The sequence below is a fragment of the Zeus faber genome (genome assembly GCF_960531495.2).
Source record: "Zeus faber genome assembly, chromosome: 14".
Lineage (NCBI taxonomy): Eukaryota > Metazoa > Chordata > Actinopteri > Zeiformes > Zeidae > Zeus > Zeus faber.
Genome location: NC_137200.1, coordinates 3,112,910 through 3,135,596, shown reverse-complemented (window position 1 = coordinate 3,135,596; position 22,687 = coordinate 3,112,910). Strand labels below are relative to the sequence as shown.

The 22,687-nt window shown below is 40.3% G+C and overlaps 2 protein-coding genes across 2 annotated transcripts in view; both read right to left on the bottom strand.

Moving 5' to 3' along the window:
• Positions 1–8,398: 8,398 nt before the first annotated feature.
• LOC307240559 (uncharacterized protein) lies at positions 8,399–10,071 on the bottom strand. Its single transcript, XM_080014373.1, has 4 exons — positions 10,025–10,071; positions 9,823–9,882; positions 9,568–9,672; positions 8,399–8,703 (listed from the first exon to the last, which is right to left on the bottom strand). Exons 1-4 carry the CDS (start codon positions 10,064–10,066, stop codon positions 8,569–8,571), a joined length of 342 nt encoding a protein of 113 aa, XP_079870499.1. The 5' UTR covers positions 10,067–10,071; the 3' UTR covers positions 8,399–8,568.
• A 1,118-nt stretch (positions 10,072–11,189) lies between these two features.
• The window catches only part of rad50 (RAD50 homolog, double strand break repair protein), a 56,637-nt gene continuing 45,139 nt past the window's right edge, over positions 11,190–22,687 (bottom strand). The window contains exons 25-28 of the mRNA XM_080014274.1: positions 14,621–14,706; positions 13,059–13,201; positions 12,433–12,566; positions 11,190–11,637 (exon numbers count right to left, since the gene is read on the bottom strand). Coding sequence (XP_079870400.1) covers positions 11,451–11,637; positions 12,433–12,566; positions 13,059–13,201; positions 14,621–14,706 — 550 coding nt within the window. The 3' untranslated portion in view covers positions 11,190–11,450. The remainder of the gene's footprint in view (positions 11,638–12,432; positions 12,567–13,058; positions 13,202–14,620; positions 14,707–22,687) is intronic.

The following is a 22,687-nucleotide window of genomic DNA, read 5'->3' as shown; positions in this document are numbered from 1 at the left end:
AAAGCATGCATCCATCCTGCCTGTATCAACGGTTCAGGCTGGTGGTGGTGGTGTAATGGTGTGGGGGATATTTTCTTGGCACACTTTGGGCCCCTTAGTACCAATTGAGCATGGTTTATATGCCACAGCATACCTGAGTATTGTTGCTGATCATGTCCATCCCTTTATGAGCACAGTGCACCCATCTTCTGATGGCTACTTCCAGCAGAATAATGCACCATGTCACAAAGCTCAAATCATCTCAAACTGGTTTCTTGAACATTACAATGAATTCACTGTACTCCAATGGCCTCCACAGTCACCAGATCTCAGTCCAATAGAGCACCTTTGGGATGTGGTGGAACGGGAGATTAGCATCATGGATGTGCAGCCGACAAATCTGCAGAAACTGCGTGATGTTATCATGTCAATATGGACCAAAGTCTCTGAGGAATGTTTCCAACACCTTGTTGAATCTATGCCACAAAGAATTAAGGCAGTTCTGAAGGCAAAAGGGGGTCCAACCCGGTACTAGCAAGCTGTACCTAATAAAGTGGTCGGTGAGTGTATATATGTGTGTGTGTGTGTGTGTGTGTGTGTGTGTGTGTGTGTGTGTGTGTGTGTTTTTCTCTCAAAGTGCGGTCACTGGGGATTAATACACTTTTGTTTTATTTTTTTACTTTCATACCTTAATGATGTTGGAGTGCGACATCAGACATCAGTTTATCAAAACAAATTTAAATGTGATTATATCATAGCTTGTCGATGAGTGACGAATTAGACAAGGAGACAAGATGTGAGAAAGCTTGACTTCTTCTTGGGATAGGAGAGGGATGACAATGAGAAGACGTGTGTGTGTGTGTGCATGTGTGGTGTGTGGCTCCACAGAGCAATACGTTTGCTCGAGATGTGTTCACGCGGAGAACAATTCTTGACAGAATGAGGATGAGAGTTGTGTCTAATTGCTAAGAGAGAGAGAGAGAGAGAGAGAGAGAGAGAGAGAGAGAGAGAGCGCACGCACATGCACACGCACGTCCCAGGAAGCATAGTGAGGGAATGGGGAGGCGGAGTAGTAATTGAATTATTCATCTGATGCCAGTAGCAACAAATGAGAATGTGACCAGTGTGGATGGAGGCAGATCCTCTGTGCTCCCTGTTCGTCCTTTTCTATTATCGTCACATGCCAAGCACTTCAGGACCAACTTCATACTCAGCTCCTTCATGGAGCACATCATATAGCTGGGTATGGCCTGCTCAATGGAAAATGTGAGTCAGGCAATCTACATTTATGATCTATCTGGTGCTTCTGACTGGTGTTTTCTAGTGTTTTAATGATTTCATTTTTGTAGACCATAGCATTTTAAACAATGGACGTAGCCCATCATCTGTGACGTCTCACCTTTTTAGGGGCCTACAAGTACTTTGTTACTGTACTTAAGTACTTTCTTCAGTTTGGGAGATTGCACTTTTACTGCACTTCAAACAAATATTTATACATTTTACTCTACTAAATTTGTGTGTAGTAAGTGCTGATTTCGGACTGCTCATCAGTTATTCATTAGGTCCATATCCTACCTTACTAACCCTACTATGACACCCCCTATTGTATTTCCTTATGTAAATCCAGGGCTCTGGACAATACTTTTACCTACCGGGGTACATTTACTATTAATTCTTTTATTTCCACATTTTTACTTGTGTAGAAATTTTGTGGTACAGTACTTTCACTTTAGTAAGTGAAAGATCTCTCTTCCACCACTGTCCACTGTTGTTTTGTGAAGAGACATTTTAAAGTTTCAAGTTTGGCTTTAGACTTAGTGCCATATTGGCCAGATGGAGACAAGAGCTTTGTAGATTTGGGCAGCGGGCGGAGCCTTTGTGCCCTAAGGCCTTGGTGGTGGTGGTGGTGTGGGTGTATTAACTCGGTATTTCTAGTGAGAAGGTTCTTTTTTTCCATTGACTTCCATTAAGTCAGATGTTTTACAGATTCCTTCCCAAACACATTGAGCAAAACTGGATATCATCATCACACTTCATTACTCAAATAAATCAACACAATTCTTTGCACATGAATCTATCATTGTATATAATGCATACACAGAGAGGTCCGTTACAGAAAGGAACATTTAGGCAAGTGTGCACGTGGCTTGGATCATTTTTGTACAATGTGGCGTGTCACAATTGTCCACAATTGAGTGATTAAAAAGAAAGTTGCTGTATTCTATAAAAACACAAGCGTCTTCTAAATAGCATTCCATGACATTTCCCTCCCATTTAGAAAATGCACTTGGGGTGAAGATTGACATCTGCCCACAGTTTGATATTAGGGACACTTGCAGAACATCAGCTATGCAACAACACGTTGTGTTACCTATTCCATGGGCCTAAAGAACAGTATTATACACATCCATTATTCAAATCGTCTCCATTATCAAAGTGCTTGGAGGAAAAAAAAAAAGAGTAAGCCAGCCAGAAATAACTCACTGTGGCGTGATTTTTCCTACTAAGCACTTAGCTGGTCAGGAGCAGGTCTTCACACAAACTCAGATTCAGATCTATGAACACATCGTCCTCCTACAGTCTACTGAACATAATAATCCTCTCTAAGAAAATGCGATTGCAGTGTACCGAGACGGTTGAGAGAGGGCGTCGAGAGGGGGAAGAGAAGGAATCAAGGAAGTCATGAAGGAAGGAGGGCAGGCCGGAAGGAATCAAGGAAAGGAAGAAAATAAATAAGGGAAAGGAGTAAGGGAAGACTTGACGAAAGCAAATGATAATAGCGGTAGGGAGAAAGAACAGAAGAAAGGTTGGAAGAAGAAATAGAGAAATGTAGCCGGGTAAACAACGCTGGGGGTTAATGGGAGAAAAGAAGAAGAAAGGATGGATGAATGAAAATAAATGATGCAGGAAAGCAAGACTCAGCGATAAAAGTGAAGGATGTTGTGATTATGGCCATCAAGATTTCACTCTACTCTTTTTTTATAGATATATTTCTTCTATAAACAGGAAAAATCAAACACAATAAGTGATGAGAAGAAATCTTTACTTTTTTTTTTTACAAATATTCCTCCCTCCCCCCCGTCCCACATAATACACAAACTAAGATTAGGAGAAGAGTATTTTTCTCTTCTCTTCTCAAGACATAAGGAGAAGGCAGGAGAAGCTTGACACAGTCCAACAAAATACCCAGAATCACATTTCCCACAGTTTCAAGAATCACATTCAGTCTTCAGTATTCCCAGTCACTCGTTCATTCTTTCATCGGATAAGTAAAATCTCTATTAACCCCCGTTGGGAAATGCAGGTGTCACAGCAGTAAAGACAAGTGCCAAGAAAGGGATAAGAAATAAGATGGAGATAAAAAATAAAATTACGTAAGTTACTATGCTGACTAGTAGTAGTGAGCCCAATGTGGGCAAATGGTATAAGCATATACTTCTGTAAAGTATATCCCATTTATAATGGTTTACAATGCAGGAAGGTATAAGGACCAACAAATAATTGATAGTAGTATAACATATAGTATAGTATAAAATGACATAGTTGATGGAATTATGATATGGAAATATTGTATAATGGTATAGTATAATATAATCCAGAGATATAGTCCACAGATACAGTTCATTGGGTTTTCCTCACGGTGTATGACACATATCCTAACACATATCCATCAACGTATTATGGAAAACTACCATGTGTATGAGACGTGTTTTGGAATGCACTGTCGCGATGTCGCTCTGTCTCTCCGCAGGGCCGATGCTTTGAAGACAGACATGAAAACAGAGCCGGGCCCCGGTGAGGCCCCCAGGAGGACGTCCCCATCGCAGGTGCATCCGACCTTCCATCTTCCCCCACTGGCTCAGTGCCCCGAGGAGCTCCCTCCGGCTAATCAACCAGGAACACAATAAAAGAAAGGAAGGCAGCCATATCCGCCTCTTTGTGCATAAATATGAAAAGGGAGCTTGGCAATAACGCACTCTTCAGCAGGACTCCTAATGGAAGGAATTGTGCTGAGTCAGCTTGGCCTTTTGGATAATGATACGAGATGCTCAAGGGTACCTCGTCAATGGCCTTAGATTGGTGCTTCCATGCCGAAAAGTGTTGACTGTTCTAACTGTTCTAATCTGGTTTATTATTGGATCGGGGTTAGGAGACACAGAGCCCACTAAATAGGGTAAAGGGAACAAAGCTGGTGTGGTTTGGAGTGAATAATGTGGCAGGTTGAATTGCCTGGGGGTGACCAAGCTCATTATCATACGAGCAGGCATGGCCCCGTGGGGTTTGGGAGAGCAGCCATGGGTTCCAAAGAGGAATACCAAGCAGATGTCTGCCACGGCCCAAACTGATGTTAGGGTCTCAACTTAACCACATGTTAGAACCCACTGTCACTCTTCTCTCATCAAACCAGATCATACTTTTACTAACAAATCAGTTCCTGAATCTGGTTTACTTATATCCGTATGGGAAGAAAGATGAATATTTTGGATTATTTTTCTTTTCATCTCTCTCTCTCTCTATTATGTGATCATTTCTATAACAGTGATAGCCCATGATTTAACAAAGAATAAAATGAATAGAAACATAATTTACGGATGATTTCAGATTTATTTTCCCTGCAGGGCTACAGTACTTGCTCCCATAGGCTCCAATCAAGCTTGCTTCACCTTGGATAAATAATGAAATATTAATCCAAGATGAATTATTAACATTTATTTGAATGATAATGATGGTACTAACATTAAAATCAAGATTTTGATTTGCAGGGAAAGTAATAATCCAAACTTGAGTTCACTCTGGCCAGAAATAAGTTAAACATTAAGTGTGAGTGTTAAAAGGACGGAATATCCATATTTATCAGCCAGAAAAAGAATCATAAAGCTAATTTGGATGGGTTGTGCCGAGTGGAATCCGCCAGGATATGACCATTCATTCTTTGTTTAGCCATCTTTTTTTGTACACAGAAAACAATTTTGAATATTGGAATTGATGGCATTTTTTTCCACTGTTAATAAAAGTATTGGTGTGGTGATTGTCAAACACCACCGCTGAAGTGGTCAAATCTCCATTGAATCCAGATGAGAAGCCATGACCTTGTAACAGTAAGTGTGGGTTTCTTCAGCCAGGCTTTGTGTTACATTACACAGACGCGGGAACAAATACGTAGTTAATTAGCTTTCAAAACTAGGGTGGGGGTCCATGACGCCACACACACACCCACACCCGACATTCGAGGCGGCCTTCACTGATCTGAAACAATCCCTTACCGTCGTACCCACACTCAGTTTCCCTGACTAGAGACTCCCGTTTAGTTAGTTTGTGGATCAAAAGGGTGGCTATATGCTATTGGTGCTGTGTCAACCGCATGGGCGAAAACTCCGCCTGGTTGCATATTTCTCTTCTAAATTAGAACTGATCCTACAAACTGGTAAACCAACTGAAATGACACACAAAGATTTCTGCGTTATTATGTGCGTCTGCTTGACATGGCAAACATAAAAATCCTTCAGTTTATTGTAGAGAGTGCGCTATTTGGAATTAGCACAGATAGACATGTGTCATGACAGGGCTCCTCTGAGTGTGTGTGGGGATGGCGGTTTTACCTGTTCCTCTTTAGACCAACCAAAGAGCAACAGGTATAGCGTACATATACATGTATACACACACACACACACACACACCTATATATATACACACACACACATATATACACATATAAATACACACATATATACATATATATATATATACACTACTCACAAAAAGTTAGGGATATTTGACTTTCGGGTGAAATTTTTGGAAAATGTAAAAAGTTCACGCTACAGTGATATTATATCATGAAAGTAGGGCATTTAAGTAGAAGCATGCAATGGTGATTTCCTCATCTTAAACAATTTATTGAAACAAAAGCCAACAACAGTGGTGGGTATACCACAACAAAAAATGTCAATGTCTCAATAACTTGTCATGTGCCCTTGAGCATCAATTACAGCTTGACAATGACATCATGCTGTTCACAAGTCGACTTTTTGTCTGGGGCAACCCAGAGGTACCCCAGTCTCCAGCAGCCGTTCCCTAATGATGCGACCTCGATGAGCTGGAGCATTGTCGTCCATGAAGACAAAATTAGGCCTGTGTTGTTCATGCAGGAGCACATGACTGGATTAATGATGTTATTCAGGTAGTATGGGCTTGTCACTGTTGATGCTTAGTGCTCTCCTTGACATCTCCAACATCATTGGCGGCCATTATTTCTGCTCAAGGTGAATCGACTTTCATCAGAGAACAGCACTGAGGCCCACTGGTCCCTCGTCCAGCATAAATGCTGATGCCTGTGCCTGGTGGTGTGGTCAGGTACCCTTGCAGGTCGTCTAGCACGCAGACCACGCTGATGGAAACGGTTTCGAATGGTCTGACGTGACACTTGGTGCCTCTCACCTCCCTTAAATGTGTCTGGAGTTGAGTGGCATTCATCATCCGGTTCCGCAGGGCACTGTTCACAATGAAGCGGTCATCAGTGTGGGATGTGGCCAAAGGACGTCCACTTCTATGCCTTTCTGTGACTCTTCCAGTGTCTCTGTATCTCTGTTGCAACCTGCTGATGACACTCTGTGACACTCTAAGCTCAGTGGCCACTTCCCTCTGAGAACATCCTGTTTGAAGCCTCCCAATGACAAGGTACTGTTGATCAGTTGTTAGGTGTCGTCTTGGTCTCATGATGTCAAAATGTGAACAGCATGATGAAGAGGACTGTTTAAATACCAATTCTAATTGAACCAGGAAATGTATTGGTTGATTCATGGATCAAACACCTGTTGTGAATTTTGCCGTTCAGCTCCTTGTTAGAGAACAGCAAGTTGTGCAAAAAGTACTGAAACATTGAACATTTGGACATGTGCATTCAAAAGTTTAGAGAAGGTCAAATTAAGTTCACCTGTAAAGGTTATAGTGCATTTTAGGTTAATCCTGAAATTTCACCCGAAAGCCCAATATCTCTAACTTTTTGTGAGTAGTGTATATGCAGTGAAATGTCTTAAACTCTCGACCTGGTATCATTTACGCGAAAATTATGGTACAGTTGTGAATTGGTGTATGTAAATGGAAGCAGTGACATTGCCAGGACAAGCACATAAAGCACATAGTATATATATACATACATATATATATATATATACACACACATACATATATATATATATATATATATATATATATACACACACACACACACTCACTGGCCACTTTATTAGGTACACCTGTTCAATTGCTTGTTAACACAAATAGCTAATCAACCAAACACATGGCAGCAACTCATTGCATTTAGGCACGTAGACATGGTGAGGATGACTTGCTGAAGTTCAAACTGAGCATCAGAATGGGGAAGAAAGGCGATTTAAGTGACTTTGAACATTATATATATATGTGTATATACGCTCACCAGCCACTTTATTAGGTACACCTTGCTAGTACCGGGTTGGACCCACTTTTGCCTTCAGAACTGCCTTAATTCTTCAAGGCATGGATTCAACAAGGTATTGGAAAAATTCCTCGTTTTTCCAATCGTCTATTGTCCATTTTTGGTGAGGCTGTACGAACTGTAGCCTCAGTTTCCTGTTCTCAGCTGACAGGAGTGGCACCTGGTGTGGTCTTCTGCTGCTGTAGCCCGTCTGCTTCAAGGTTGGACGTGTTGTGCGTTCAGAGATGGTATTCTGCATTACCTTGGTTGTAACGAGTGGTTATTTGAGTTACTGTTGCCTTTCTATCGTCACAAACCAGTCTGCCCATTCTCCTCTGACATCAACATGGCATTTTTTTCCACACAGCTGCTGCTCACTGGATATGATGCATTTTTTGGACCATTCTCTGTAATCCCTGAAGATGGTTGTGCATGAAAATCCCAGTAGATAAGCAGTTTCTTAAATACTCAGACCAGCCTGTCTGGCACCAACAACCATGCCACGTTCAAAGTCACTTAAATCGCCTTTCTTCCCCATTCTGATGCTCGGTTTGAACTTCAGCAAGTCATCCTCACCATGTCTACATGCCTAAATGCAATTAGTTGCTGCCATGTGATTGGCTGATTAGCTATTTGTGTTAACAAGCAATTGAACAGGTGTACCTAACAAAGTGGCCCTATACATACATATAACCAGATTTCAGCTTCACCAATAAGTTAAAATCATTCTTCTTGGTCAAGGTATAAGGGAGAACAAATTTGTAAAGTGAAGCATTAGCATTCTTGATGGTGACATTTTAAAACACTTGCTGTGATAACCTGGTTGGTGGTTTTGGTTGATTTAGTGAGATACAGTATATAGAGAGCACTAGCACACATTTTGTGAAGAGAAATTACATTTTATTTCTGTAAACAGTGATCCATTCTTAAATATATATATGGCCAAATAAATATTTTCTTGGGTGTTATAAAAATACTGTTTTGCATAAATTAATTATGCCTAATGAAAATAAATAAAAACAAATAAAAAAAACTGACTAATACAAAGCAGTGTGACTGATCACATAACCACCATGTGGAAAATGTGATCATTTGTCATTTCTCCTGAGTGACGGTCTTGTGGCAGGACTGAGATCTCATGGTTTGTGGGTGCTGATCCAGCTGTCATGGAAGTTATTGGACTTGGCACATCGGAGGAACTGATCAAGTAGGTCCAACAGCTGAATGTTTCTATTCTCGCCTTTGCTACGACCACCACAGGTAGAGTTGCCCTAAAGAAAATAATAAAAAAATAAAGTCAAAATCCAGGGTAGAGAGGGGGTTATAGCTTATTATCCTGCCTGGTAAGAACTGTATGCATCAGCCATTTTTGGATAAAAAAGGAAAAAAAAAAAAACAAAAAAAAAAATGAAAAATAAAAACATGAAAAAAAATGCATGAGACAACCTTACAATCATGTGTTTTTGCACTATTATTTTGGATTTTGTGGTATAAATATGTATTGTATTACTTGCAACCTGCCAAGCAAGTGCAAGGGGCATACGGTCCACTACAGTGGACGCAATACTGCCTCACAGCAAGAAGGTCCTGGGTTCGATTCCCGCCTGGGGCGTTCAGATGGGTTATCTCCCGATTAGGGGCCTTTCTGTGTAGAGTTTACATGTTCTCCCCGTGCTCACATGGGTCTCCTCCACATGCATGTACAACACTGTCCTGTCCCTGACATGGATCTACACCTAGAATTGGTCCCTGGGTGTCATTGAAGTGAGGCCTGGAGGAAGGAAAGCTCGATTGGAGAAACGGAGGGGCTGAATTCCTCCAGCTACTAGTGTCTTATGTGGTGCATTCGCACATGTGAGATGAATAAAATTCTTCTTCTAATAAATAAATAAATAAAATATAATTAAATTAGAATACTCTTACTCTTTAGACATTATGTGGAGCTTCTTTCCTCAAAAAGGGGGCAAGGATTTTACATTTTATTGCTCTTTTGCGAATTGTTTTAAAACAGCAGTTCTACGGATTGATCTATTAATGAGGAATACGACAAGTTCCCGGCCTTGCAGTGGAGACGTTCCATCAATGGTTCCACCAGCATCATCTAAATTCTCCAAATTCCCCATTTGCACACTTACCTTGTGGGATCCGTTAAAGATAGCCAGCATTGTGACCAACTTGTCTTGGTTCCCAAAGTACTTATGATTTTCCAGAATCTTCTCAAATTTGCAGAAGAAGTAATGCTGTGTTTAACAGAAGTGCACATAATCAGTAAATCTTCAAACAGAAACATCCCACGTTCAGAAGGGTTCCTGGCTGTATTCTTTCTATATTTTAGAGATAATTCTGGGACTCTATGTAAGATATCAACCTGAAATAATAAAGATTCTCACCGGGCACGTTGTACGTGCTGACGGCTTGGTGACAGCTTCCACACTGGAATTTAACACGCGCTACAGGAGAACCAACATAGACAAGGATAAAAAAATAAAAGTAAAATTTCAAAGAAAAGACTTGAGATTTTCATAACTTGCTTGATTCAAAGGTCAAAGTCTGAAATGTAACCTTCATGCTATTTCAAAGATGAGCTCTTACCTTTGGTAGGGAAAGCATGTAGTGCTTCACCAAGTCGATCATTTCCTGCCGACGCATTTGCTGTTCTTTGTCATTCATAGCGGATGCCGCCGAACCAACTAGCAGGGCAACGCAGCACACCAGAACCAACATAAACACCTTCATTGTAGTCGTTTTCTTTGGCCGGATCACCCTTTGCTGTAAGGTCCTTTTGTCGATCAGATGTTGGTTATCAGACACTTGGCTGGGGACGTGACATTTATACACCGACATTGCCCACGCCAAGCAGATTTTCCCCCTCTCATTAAAGTAAAAAAAAAAAAAATAAAGTCTGCGTATGAGTGGGCAATGGTGTTTCAGCATGGCTGAAAGATACAGTATCTTGATGGAGATGTGGTTGAGCATCTACCTTACCGCCAAGACGAAACCACACAGACTTTTCTCTGAACAGCAGATAAAACCTGCGATTACCCTTCCACTTCCACCATGCGATCATGCAACTATTCGATGACCTGAATCCTCAATACGCGGAAGGAGCTGTAATGGAAAAATACCGACCAAGATGATGAAACACGTTGAAACTGCTGAAACAATTGCAACTGCCTTTGTGACCTATGCATTTGATTACACCCTCAGCAATTGCCTTTGTGACACCCTCATAGTCACGGTCCATGTGACCTATGTGATAAAAGATCCTCTTGACTTTTCTATGTGTCTTTGAAGTGCTCCCCGCTGATCAATCTTCTATGCAATAAACCTAGACTAAATGCCAGTTGTTGTATTCTCTGTTTAATCTGAATTATCTCACTCCAGGCAACTAACTAACTAACTGAGTGGCTAGAATTTCCACCACTGAGCCATTATCTCTTAGTGCCTACTCAGAGATAATAGCCTCTGCGCTTTACTAGTAATCCATCGATTTGACTTCATTAGCATCACAGGGTTTGAACAGGGTTCAGGATGAACTGAACAAGTGAGGAAAAAAATACATTTCTAGAGAGCGAAGCCAAGTACAGCCATAAACCCAGAGGGTTATCTCCAATATCAGCCACCAATCAAGTTGAATTCAATTGAATGAGTCACATAAGTTGTGGTTATTCAAAGTAAACAAATGTTCCCAAATAACAAACTCAAAATCGTAATAAACAATGAACAAACTTTTATTTTCATTATCAAACAGATGGTGACCCACAAAATAAGATAACAGTTATGATAACAGCTATGATACAATGGAATGAGGAAAAACAGAACGAGAGATGGCAGTGGCAAAAAATAAACCCAGGGGTCAAAAACAAATAGGACCCTCACTGTAAACATGGGTTAGGGTGGCTCCAAACCAAATGCTTGCATCAATTCAACTTGTGTATCTTCTAGAATTATTACTACCACTAGACGCTATGAGCAGTGTCATTAGACACCGTTAATTCTAATTATTACCATTTCTACCTCAGTGGAGGTGGACAGAGAGTGAGGTGATGCTGCACTTTGTGATCTCAGAGTTCTGCTCCTGGTTCTTGCGTATGCGGTAGAAGTGCTCCACATAGCTGGAGCGCCCCAGCAGCTCCACAAAGTCCTCATCGTGGGTGATGATGATGAGCTGGAAATTGTGCTGGCGGGAGCGGCTCTTGATGATCCTGAAGGAGTGAAGGGGGGGTTAAATGGAGAAGACAGAAAAAAGGTTATTTGAAAAGGCAAAAAAACAAAACAAAACAAACAAAAAACAAACTTAAATTAATAAATAATTGCAAGACCTTCTGGATCACAAAGAAAATAAGCAAAGCGTCCCCATGTGGTTCAACCATTTGATTGTGTGTTTAAGCGTTTGAAAGTGATAAAAACATCGAATTGTGATACAGTACTGCTTCCATACACATGCAGTATTGCATGGGAAGAGACAAAAATTACACACCAGGTTGTAAACCATTCGGACCAGCTGTCTATTCCACATTAAGTTAACGGTGCAAGATTTCATTATTGTGTTGAGGTTTGTTTTTGTGTTATAAATTTGCATATTTATATCCAACTGGACTTTTATTTTGAAGGGTGAGACAGTTTTTGTGAATGGAAAAAGTTAACTGTACTAGTTAACTTTTAATAAAGATGCTTGGTGGCACAAGATAATTCTTTTTAAATGTAATCTTGCCTTAAATATCCTACCTGAAGCATGAGGTGTTTTGAGCACAGTATTTACATGCAACACAGTATTTGGTATTAAATGAATGTTATTCTTTAAACATCATCATAACACCACTAAAACATTCAGCAGTTATTTGAGAACGAGAGATTGAGTCTGATATCAAACTTGACATGACCAATATCTCAATTTGATGAACCTCAGTTTGAATTTTTAATTCATGCAGATATTTTGAAAAACATGGCTATTGCATAATTCCCTGAACACTATTTGAATGCGTGGTGTGTGTACTGACTCGATGAGGGCGTGGGCCAGCGACTCGATGTTCTCTCTGTCCAGGTTGGTGGTTGGTTCGTCCAGCGCCAGGATGCCACAGTTTAGGCAAAAAGTCTCTGCCAGTGCCAGGCGAATGATCAGGGATGCTAGCACCTACACACACACACACACACACACACACACACACACACACACACACACACACACACACACACACACACACACACACACACACACACACACACACACACACACACACACACACACACACACACACACACACATATATTGTAATGCATCCACTTTGTGGTGACAAGAAAAGAGATTAAATGGTAAATGGACTGAATTCATAAATCTTTTCTCGAGCCACTACTGCGTTCCCCTCTCAACCATATACAAGCATGACAATTTTTTGTTTTGATGATTGTCATATAACTGCAGTTGAATGGGTAATAATAATAATTTGGGTAGACAGTTCTGCAACTTAACTGATGGAGAGGCGCCTAATTTGCATTGTATTTGCAGCAACATTTCTAACATTGACTTAAAATTCCGCTTAGATATGGATGAATCTCACGATTTCGCTAAATGATTGTGATCAGCTCAAACACCAGAGAGAATTGTCCTTGTCCTGGTGTTGTGTACCTTCTGTCCTGCACTGCATCGCCCTCTCATGTCCAGGGCTGTGTCTCCCTTCACCATGACTACTCTGTAGTTGTATGTCCTCCGTTTGACTCCAGCGGACGAGTTTTCGTCCACGTCGGAGCGAATCTCTACGTACTCTATGTCTGTGAAGCGAGATGAAGAAGAAGAATGTGGAGGAAGAGCCAACAGATCAATATTGGCTATTGCAATATGGGAATGTCACCAAATCAAGTCAACATCCTATTACTTCATTTGCAAATCAAGAGGTTGGAGCCCACCTCTGGTCCAGTCATACAAAAAGGAACGGAGCACTAACGGACAGGTTGTCGCTGGTCAAACACGGACATTATGGGGTGGTTTCTAAATCAGGACAAAGATGATCCGATTTAAATTAATCCAGAATTTAAAAATACCTATCTGGGATGTTGCTTAAGTTATGATTAATTAGTTGTAGACCAGGAAGTCCTAGGCCAAGGTCATTTAGGACTAGTTAGCTACTGAGTGTTGGTTCTCCTGTCTGGTCTGTGTCCAGATAGTCCATTTTCTCTACCGCCAAGGTCGGCTGTAGGGCTGCAGGAATGAAATTCGAATAGAATATGAATACAAAAAGATTATCACTATTCGAATGCTGAAAATGCCATTCGATTGTGTATGTTTTTATAAATAAATAATTGTTTATAAATGTTTTGGCTAACGTTAGCGAATCAATTCACATGTGATGAGCAATAAAGTTCAATATAAGTTCATCCAGTGAACACACGTTAGAGAGAAATATTCCCAGTAACCATATGCTAAGACGGCAGAGATGCACGAGCGCACCTGCACGTTTCCCTCTCCTCCGGTGTTTCACTGGGTGTAACAAGGGAGAGTGTGCCTTTGACCAGAATGTCCAGTAATTACTAAGTGCAGTTGAAAGTGGGAAATATACCTGACCCATTACCAATGGAATATCCTCTAGTGCAGAGGTTCCCAACCACCGGGTCGCAGACTGTGCCGCGTCGCGGGGCATTTGCCACCGGACCGTGAGAACACGGGCAGGATTTTTTCAGGAGTTTCAGCAGAAATGTATATTTTTTATTAAAAAGAACAAAAACGTCCACATACATCCTCTTTCTCAATGCAAGTGAATGAGCTTTGTCCGTGCACCTCGCCGTGCTTAGCTGCCTGCCAAACGGCGGTTATAGATAAATTGATCCGTTTTATCTGCAAAGATATGCAACCGATTAACATCTCGCAGGGGCCTGGATTAAAGATTTAATGCGCAAACTTGAGCCAAGGTGCACGGACACAAGCCACCCGACTATCAGCGACAGAGTTGGAATGTCCTCTAGTGCAGAGGTTCCCACCCACTGGGCCATGGACTGTGCCGCAGTGCATTTGCCAGAATGTGGGCAGGAATTTTCAGAAGCCATCTGCTCCGCAGTGGAGACAGTAAATTTAATACATCTAGAATAACTTTGTTTTGGCCAATGTTGGCGAGAAAATCACACACACACACACACACACACACACACACACACACACACACACACACACACACACACACACACACACACACACACCTTGACCTCTGTACGTGCTCCGCCACAAGTCTCTGATCATTTTGTTGATCTCATCCATCTTCATACTATGAAACTTCATGATGGTCCTGGAGGGAAAAAATGGAGATTGTTCAATATGATGTGAAACATAAAAAGAATCTGGGCTGGAGAATTGGTCTCAAAAGTGATTAAGACCTGTGTGGATACAAAGCTAAATGGAAAGTAGTTTTTGTTATGTATTTATTGGGTGAAATCTGATTTTCAACAGACAAAACACTACAATGAAGAAAACAGAAAATTGTTCAGATCCAATACAATAATAAAGCATTTACAATAACAACAAAATATTACTTTAAGTAAAGAGGAGAGAAGTAGACACAACAATAAGATGTAAAGAACTGGAATAAAAGGGTCTCATTTTGTTTTGTGTTGTTGCAAATGAGACAGGTTGGAGAATTATTAAAAAAAATAAACAGTCCTCATTTTTACACTTTTATGTGGTTCACTAAAATCTATTATACTGCAAATTAATATATTTGACTGCTGTACGAATTTTGTGGGAAAAAAAAATTAAAATGTTCTGAAATAGCAACTGGAATTAGATTTTCACAAAATCCTTTAGTAAAATAGTAACATTGTCTTTGAATGAACAAGTATCCTTGGCCTGATGAACGTGAAATGGTTTCTGCAGACTTGAATACATGATTTCGAACATTGCTTTAAGTTCCCGTGTCTCATTTTGGATTAGACTAAAAATAAATAAATAAATAAACAAATAAATTAATATACACACACACATACATATATATATATATATATATATATATACACACACACAGTGGGGCAAAAAAGTATTTAGTCAGCCACCAATTGTGCAAGTTCTCCCACTTAAAAAGATGAGAGAGGCTTGTAATTTTCATCATAGTTACACTTCGACTATGAGAGACAGAATGGGGGGAAAGAATCCAGGAAATCACATTGTAGGATTTTTAATGAATTAATTGGTAAATTCCTCGGTAAAATAAGTATTTGGTCACCTACAAACAAGCAAGATTTCTGGCTTTCACAGACCTGTAACTTTTTCTTTAAGAGGCTCCTCTGTCCTCCACTCGTTACCTGTATTAATGGCACCTGTTTGAACTCCTTATCAGTATAAAAGACACCTGTCCACAACCTCAAACAGTCACAATCCAAACTCCACTATGGCCAAGACCATAGAGCTGTCAAAGGACACCAGAAACAAAATTGTAGACCTGCACCAGGCTGGGAAGACTGAATCTGCAATAGGTAAGCAGCTTGTTGTGAAGAAATCAGCTGTGGGAGCAATTATTAGAAAATGGAAGACATACAAGACCACTGATAATCTCCCTCGATCTGGGGCTCCACGCAACATCTCACCCCGTGGGGTCAAAATGATCACAAGAACGGTGAGCAAACATCCCAGAACCACACGGGGGGACCTAGTGAATGACCTGCAGAGAGCTGGGACCAAAGTAACAAAGGCTACCATCAGTAACACACTAGTGCCAGACGTGTCCCCCTGCTTAAGCCAGTACATGTCCAGGCCCGTCTGAAGTTTGCTAGAGAGCATTTGGATGATCCAGAAGAGGATTGGGAGTGAGTCATATGGTCAGATGAAACCAAAATAGAACTTTTTGGTAAAAACGCAACTTGTCATGTGTGGAGGAGAAAGAAAGCTGAGTTGCATCCAAAGAACACCATACCTACTGTGAAGCATGGGGGTGGAAACATCATGCTTTGGGGCTGTTTTTCTGCAAAGGGACCAGGACGACTGATCCGTGTAAAGGAAAGAACGAATGGGGCCATGTATCGTGAGATTTTGAGTGAAAACCTCCTTCCATCAGCAAGGGCATTGAAGATGAAACGTGGCTGGGTCTTTCAGCATGACAATGATCCCAAACACAACCCCCGGGCAACGAAGGAGTGGCTTCGTAAGAAGCATTTCAAGGACCTGGAGTGGCCTAGCCAGTCTCCAGATCTCAACCCCATAGAAAATCTTTGGAGGGAGTTGAAAGTCCGTGTTGCCCAGCGACAGCCCCAAAACATCACTGCTCTAGAGGAGATCTTCATGGAGGAATGGGCCAAAATACCAGCAACAGTATGTGAAAACCTTGTGAAGACTTACAGAAAATGTTTGACCTCTGTCATTGCAAACAAGGGGTATATAACAAAGTATTAAGATGAACTTTTGTTACTGACCAAATACTTATTTTCCACCATAATTTGCAAATAAATTCTTTAAAAATCAGACAATGTGATTTTCTGGATTTTTTTTCTCACTTTGTCTCTCATAGTTGAGGTATATCTATGATGCAAATAACAGGCCTCTCTCATCTTTTTAAGTGGGAGAACTTGCACAATTGGTGGCACTAAATACTTTTTTGCCCCACTGCATATATATATATATATATATATATATATATATATATATATATATATATATATATATATATATATATATATATATATATATTTTTTTTTTTTTTTTTTTTTTTAATCGGTTGATCTTCATTATCTCATGTGTGGAAAGTACTACACAAATGATTCACTGATAAATCACCCACTCTGTAGGATATGGATATCTGACTAACCACGATATCTAACTAACCGAATAACCAAGGTCAACCAAGGTCAACCAGGTGAAATTCCCTCCAGGTGTTCCTGAGATATTGCGTTCACAAGAATGAGACGGACAGGGACGGACGTGAGGTCCAGTGACCTTGACCTTTGACACAAAAAATTGAATCAGTTCGTCCTTGAGTCCGAGTGGGTGGTTGCCCCAAATTTGGAAAAAAATAAAATAAAATAAAATAAATAAACAGGAAACATAATGCCTTCGGCACAGAGGCATAAAAAAAGCCACAAAACCCTACTTCAGATTTGGGATGTCTGTGTTAATTATTTGGTCACATCTGCAAACAATTCCCCTTTGGCCCGAGCTAATGCAATTTTTGTGATGACATCATTAATCTTGGTCTGAATACGTTCTATTTGCTTAGCCTTGAGCATAGTAACAATAGTAACAACAAGGCGTACACAAGATGCTGCAGATCATGAAAGTGCTCAGTCATTTCCTTCCATATTATGATGCATTTCCTCTGCAGGCTGATGAGACTGATAGAACTGTTGTGTTTCTCAGGAAAATACTTGTGATAAAGAACTTCTGCTACTCTATAATATAATAAATTAATATCAAGAACAAAAACAAGATAAAAGAAGAAAAACATATTTTAATAGTTTCTCAAAAATTCCTTCCAGTATGAATGGTCGGTTATATCGCTATAGTCCACATTTTTTGATTGGAAACACTTCTAAACTGTCCATGTTCTGTTACTTTAGACAAGGTTTTAACATACACAATGTGTAAAAAAATAAAGCACTGTTGGGTAGGAGCCAAGGGACTGGAATGTTAGAGTTGATCTTTTATGCTCATCTGAATGTCACTATGAAATTAAATGATTTCAGCAATCTTTTTTTTTTTACCCATTTAATGCAGATGTTCCAGATGAATATAGCCAAAATATTTGTGGGCCTTTGACTCTTATACTTGTGAAGTTCTTTCAGCTCCAACATTAATCTCCTACTTCCACACTGATTTTAGTTAAAAGAAATGACTTAAAAAAAAAAAAAAAACAAGAACAAAAACCCAAAACATACGGATGTTTAATGCTAAAAATTAAGCGTTAGCCAACAGAACGACCACAAATAAAACAATCGCCTGATAGCAAAATTGCTAGATATGTCACACTGCATCATATTGTTCACATTACAGTACTTTCTGTCTTGTAATGGGAAATGTTGACTACATGATTGATCTGCACTGCAACTGAAGAAAACATGTGCAAAGAGACAAAACACAAGCAAATTATGAAAAGAACAAACTGCATACCAAAACGCTCTGCAAAAAAAAAAAAAAACCTGCATTAACGGAAAACACAAAAGCAAAAGTCACATTACGGAAGTGATCCACACCATTACTGAAGTAAGCCAGACCGGATGCACCGATTTATCTGCAATAAAATGTATTAAGCTAAATGATTTTGTGTTTCTAATTACATATAACAATTTATACCTTATAAGTAATAACCTGGAGCCGCAACTATCACAGACCAATCGCGCCACACCAGACCACGGTCTCCAAATCCTCCATCTACTTCCTCCATGCAATTAATAAATAGAAAAAACAACTTGTATATCAAGCCACCATTTTTATTTAAGCCATTTAAGTGCGATATTCCAGAGAAAGCGGCTTTTACCGCCTCTGTAATAGTGTTGTCATTCACAAACGATTTAAATCTTTTTGGTGAAAAGGGGGATTCACTCACTCATACCAGTTTTACACCAAAAATAGTGGGTATACCCTGTTTTTTTAAACACGAGTAAACCAGCTAAAAATAGGTGATCAACGCCTTTCCCATTGCCAGGAGAAATGCCCTTGTTAGAAAAGGGGTGTGTCATGGATCCAGTGTGATTGGGGGAAAAAAAAACAGAGGAGACAGCAACTTAAACAACGACATGAAACTGTAAAACTTGAGGAAAAAATAAAATAAAACTCATCTGGGCTCATCACCCAGTAAGACTCTGTTCATGTCGTTCCCACAAAAGAATCGCTTGTGAAGGACCCAACACTATAGTAGTTGCGGCATGGAGTATATTGCAGCCGTGGAAAAAGTCATTAACTTCTGATTTCGGATTCTTAATCGGATATGAAATGATCGAATGATAGACGAATATATTCCTGTCTATTTATGCGCAAACATCCAGACATCCAGTCACATCAAGCAGGCAAATGGGCCAAAATTTGAGGGTCGGTTCAGTTCGTTCACCCAAAAGATTTGAATCGTTCGTGAACGAACACTATCACAGAGCCAGTAGAAGCCGTGTTCCCTGGAATATAAAATTAAATGGCTTAAATAAAAAAAAAACGTGGATTGATATAGAAGTTGGTTTTTCTATTCATTAATTGCATATATTTATATTGTATTACAGATAAATGGGTGCATCCAGTGTGGCTCACTTCGGGATTGTGGCTTTTGCCTTTGTCTTTTCCGTTTTTCGAAATTTGCAAAGCGTTTTGGTATGCAGTTCGCTCGACACGTCTGGACTTTATGCACGTTTTCTAATTGCTGCCCATTAATTTAAATTGGTGATGTTTTCTTCATTTCAAACCAGTTTGCCGTCCAATGCTCTGACACCCCACATCTCTGTTCTCCATATGCTTGCTCACCAAAACTTTTCTCTGTACTTCATAAGAGTCGTTAACTTTATGGATAATGATTTGGATTTGAGATATTAAAGATAAGATAATAATGTTAAACAGAACATGATGCTGTGATATTGTTGCACCAAGCACAGAGACAGTCTTTTAAAAGGGAGCCGTTGTTTGAATAGGAGATATTGTTAAATAGATTTTTTTAATATGTTCAATATTTTCAATTAAATGTTTACTCTTTTATAAATGTTTATTAACCTAGCTTTAACTGTATTGCTTGCAGAAAGCTTTGATGTAATTTCAAAGCTCCGTCAGATGCTGACCCATGCTCAAGATTATTATTCAAAATCTTTAATCCAAATTAAATAAGAATTATAAAAAAATGCTAAACAGAGAATAAATTATTTGATAAAAACAAATTCATATTTCTTTCACATAGTCCATGCTGGCATTTCACTGGTATGCTGTGAGGTAACTCTCCCCACCCCCTCCTACTCCGGCCGCCCCCTGGCGATTGGATCGCCAATCGCAATCTCGAGGAGCAACGATTGCACAATATCGCCCAACCCTAATATATACTATGCTGTGTATATATTCCTTATTTATGGTAATTGCTACATGTATATTTTGTACGTTAATAAATTATAATTGTCTAAATCTCTGATGGTTTTACTTATTTTTTTAATAGGCCTACATTTTCCATTTTTCCATTAAAGTAAGTTTAGCTATCGGGCAAGTAAAACAGGCAAGTGGCTGAAAAAGCTTAACGTCAAGCCCTGTACCAATATAATCTTTTAAATGCAGACATCCCAACCTTGGGAAAATATATTGAGTAGCACAATAGTGTAACAGGGAGTTTCCGTGGCATTTGAGTTACTGCAGCTAAATGACACCAGGTATTCACACCGTAGCAGTCTCGTAACGAGGCCAATCAGATCGTATTTGAGCTACTGCAGCTAACTATGTACAGTATACAAATTCATCTCATTAGTATACATCATTACATACATCTTAGTATACATCTTGAAATGCATCATCTCGTAAAGTTACCCAACATGTTTACCAACTAGAGATGCACCAATTGCAATTTTCTTGGCTGATTCCGATTTCAGATTAAAAAAAAAGAAATCTGACTTGCTGATTCAGATTTTGGCCAATTCTGTTTTTCATTCAATTGTACTGTATGTTCATAATAAAACATTGACTATTAAATATTTTTAAAATTGTTGTGAGATCATTTTGAGTTTATATGCCTGATTGGAGAAATTACATTTTGTTATCATCTGGCCTCATTGGGTATATCTGCTATATGTCAATGAGAAATAGATCGCGTGATCTGATCACACTCACGTGATAGGACAGATCCACATACAGACTTGAGCTGCAATTTTCAGTTAGCACAATAGTGAGATTGCTGATTTTGACACTGTGTTTATTATTGTTCATTATTCACTGTAAAACAATAATAGAACATGCTATGGTCAGTGAGTTTCAATAAAATAAAATACAACATGGAACGGTAACTGAGTTCCAATAAAACAGAATATGGGACTGCCACCAAGTTTCAGTTTAATGTAACCTGTAACTGGACACAACATATAACTTACATGGAAATGTCCAGTTCAAACTTCAAATGAAAGTCTCTTTCACTTTTAAGTGCCAATATACCTTTCTATTATACCCCTTTCCCACTGCACCAAAAACCCGGTCAGACCTGCTAATAACATCCAGCATTTGTCACCAGTGGGAAAGGAAAAACCCCGGTCTCAGTTCCGGGTCAAATCGGCTCCACCTCCGATCGGTCGACCCGCTAATTTTGGCCCGTTTACCCGAGCAATGCAATGCGCGGTGGAGCTCCGGACACTGGCGCATAAATAGACAGGAATATCCGTGTATCATTTGATAATTTCATATCCCATTTAGAATCCAAAATCAAAATCTGAAGTTATTGACTATTTTCCACATAGGGGACCGTGAAATGTTTTGAGTGTGGGGATCGCACCGTGGGGAGCACAGCGGAGAACCTCCACGCTTTCCACCGGGCTCCGAGTCACTCCAGCATTGCCTGAAGCTCCCACTCCCCGCCACGGAAAGAGCGGTGTGCGCACCTTCTTTTTCTTCTTGTCATGTATCATCATGTATAACCTCCAACTCAGTGTCGTGCAGCCACGCCCTCATCTCTGGTCCCATTTGGAAGAGGCCGATCTCTGACGGTGGTTTGTACAGAGGACCTGTGGTAGTTATGTGTTCGGTAGTCTGCTCTGGCTCGCCACATTCACATGCTCTACTGTCTGCCAAGCCCCATTTCTTCAAAGATGACTTGAAGAGGCCGACTCCGATTCGCAGGCGGTTCAGCAGGGTCCATTGACGGTGTGGTAGATGTTCTCCTCCAACACCATCTCCCGGGTCCTGAGTGCATACGTGCATCTGTTGTGCCGCCTTGTTGTAGGGGTGGCTGGACTTGAGTCTGTGTGGAGGCGCTGATTTAATGGTTGTGTTATGCAGGATATGCCAGCTGTGTATCTGGGCTTTCCTGATAAGGTTGATGGTAGCAGCCTCTCATCGAAGTCAGGCCGGGGCAATTCCTGAAAGGACTGGCAGGTAGGACACAGGGGTGGGCTTCACGCAGCCCGTTATTGTCCGGAGACAGTTGTTGATCACGGTGTCGACCATTTTGACATGTGGGCTCCTACACCAGGCTGGGGCACAGTATTCAGCTGCAGAGGAGACCAGGGCTTGTGTAGAAATCCGGAGTGTCTTGGCAGAGGCCCCCCAGCTTGTACCAGCAAGACGTCGGATAAGCAAGGCCCTTGGTGTCACCTTGGCCCTCACATCTTCTAGGTGTTGCTTGAAGG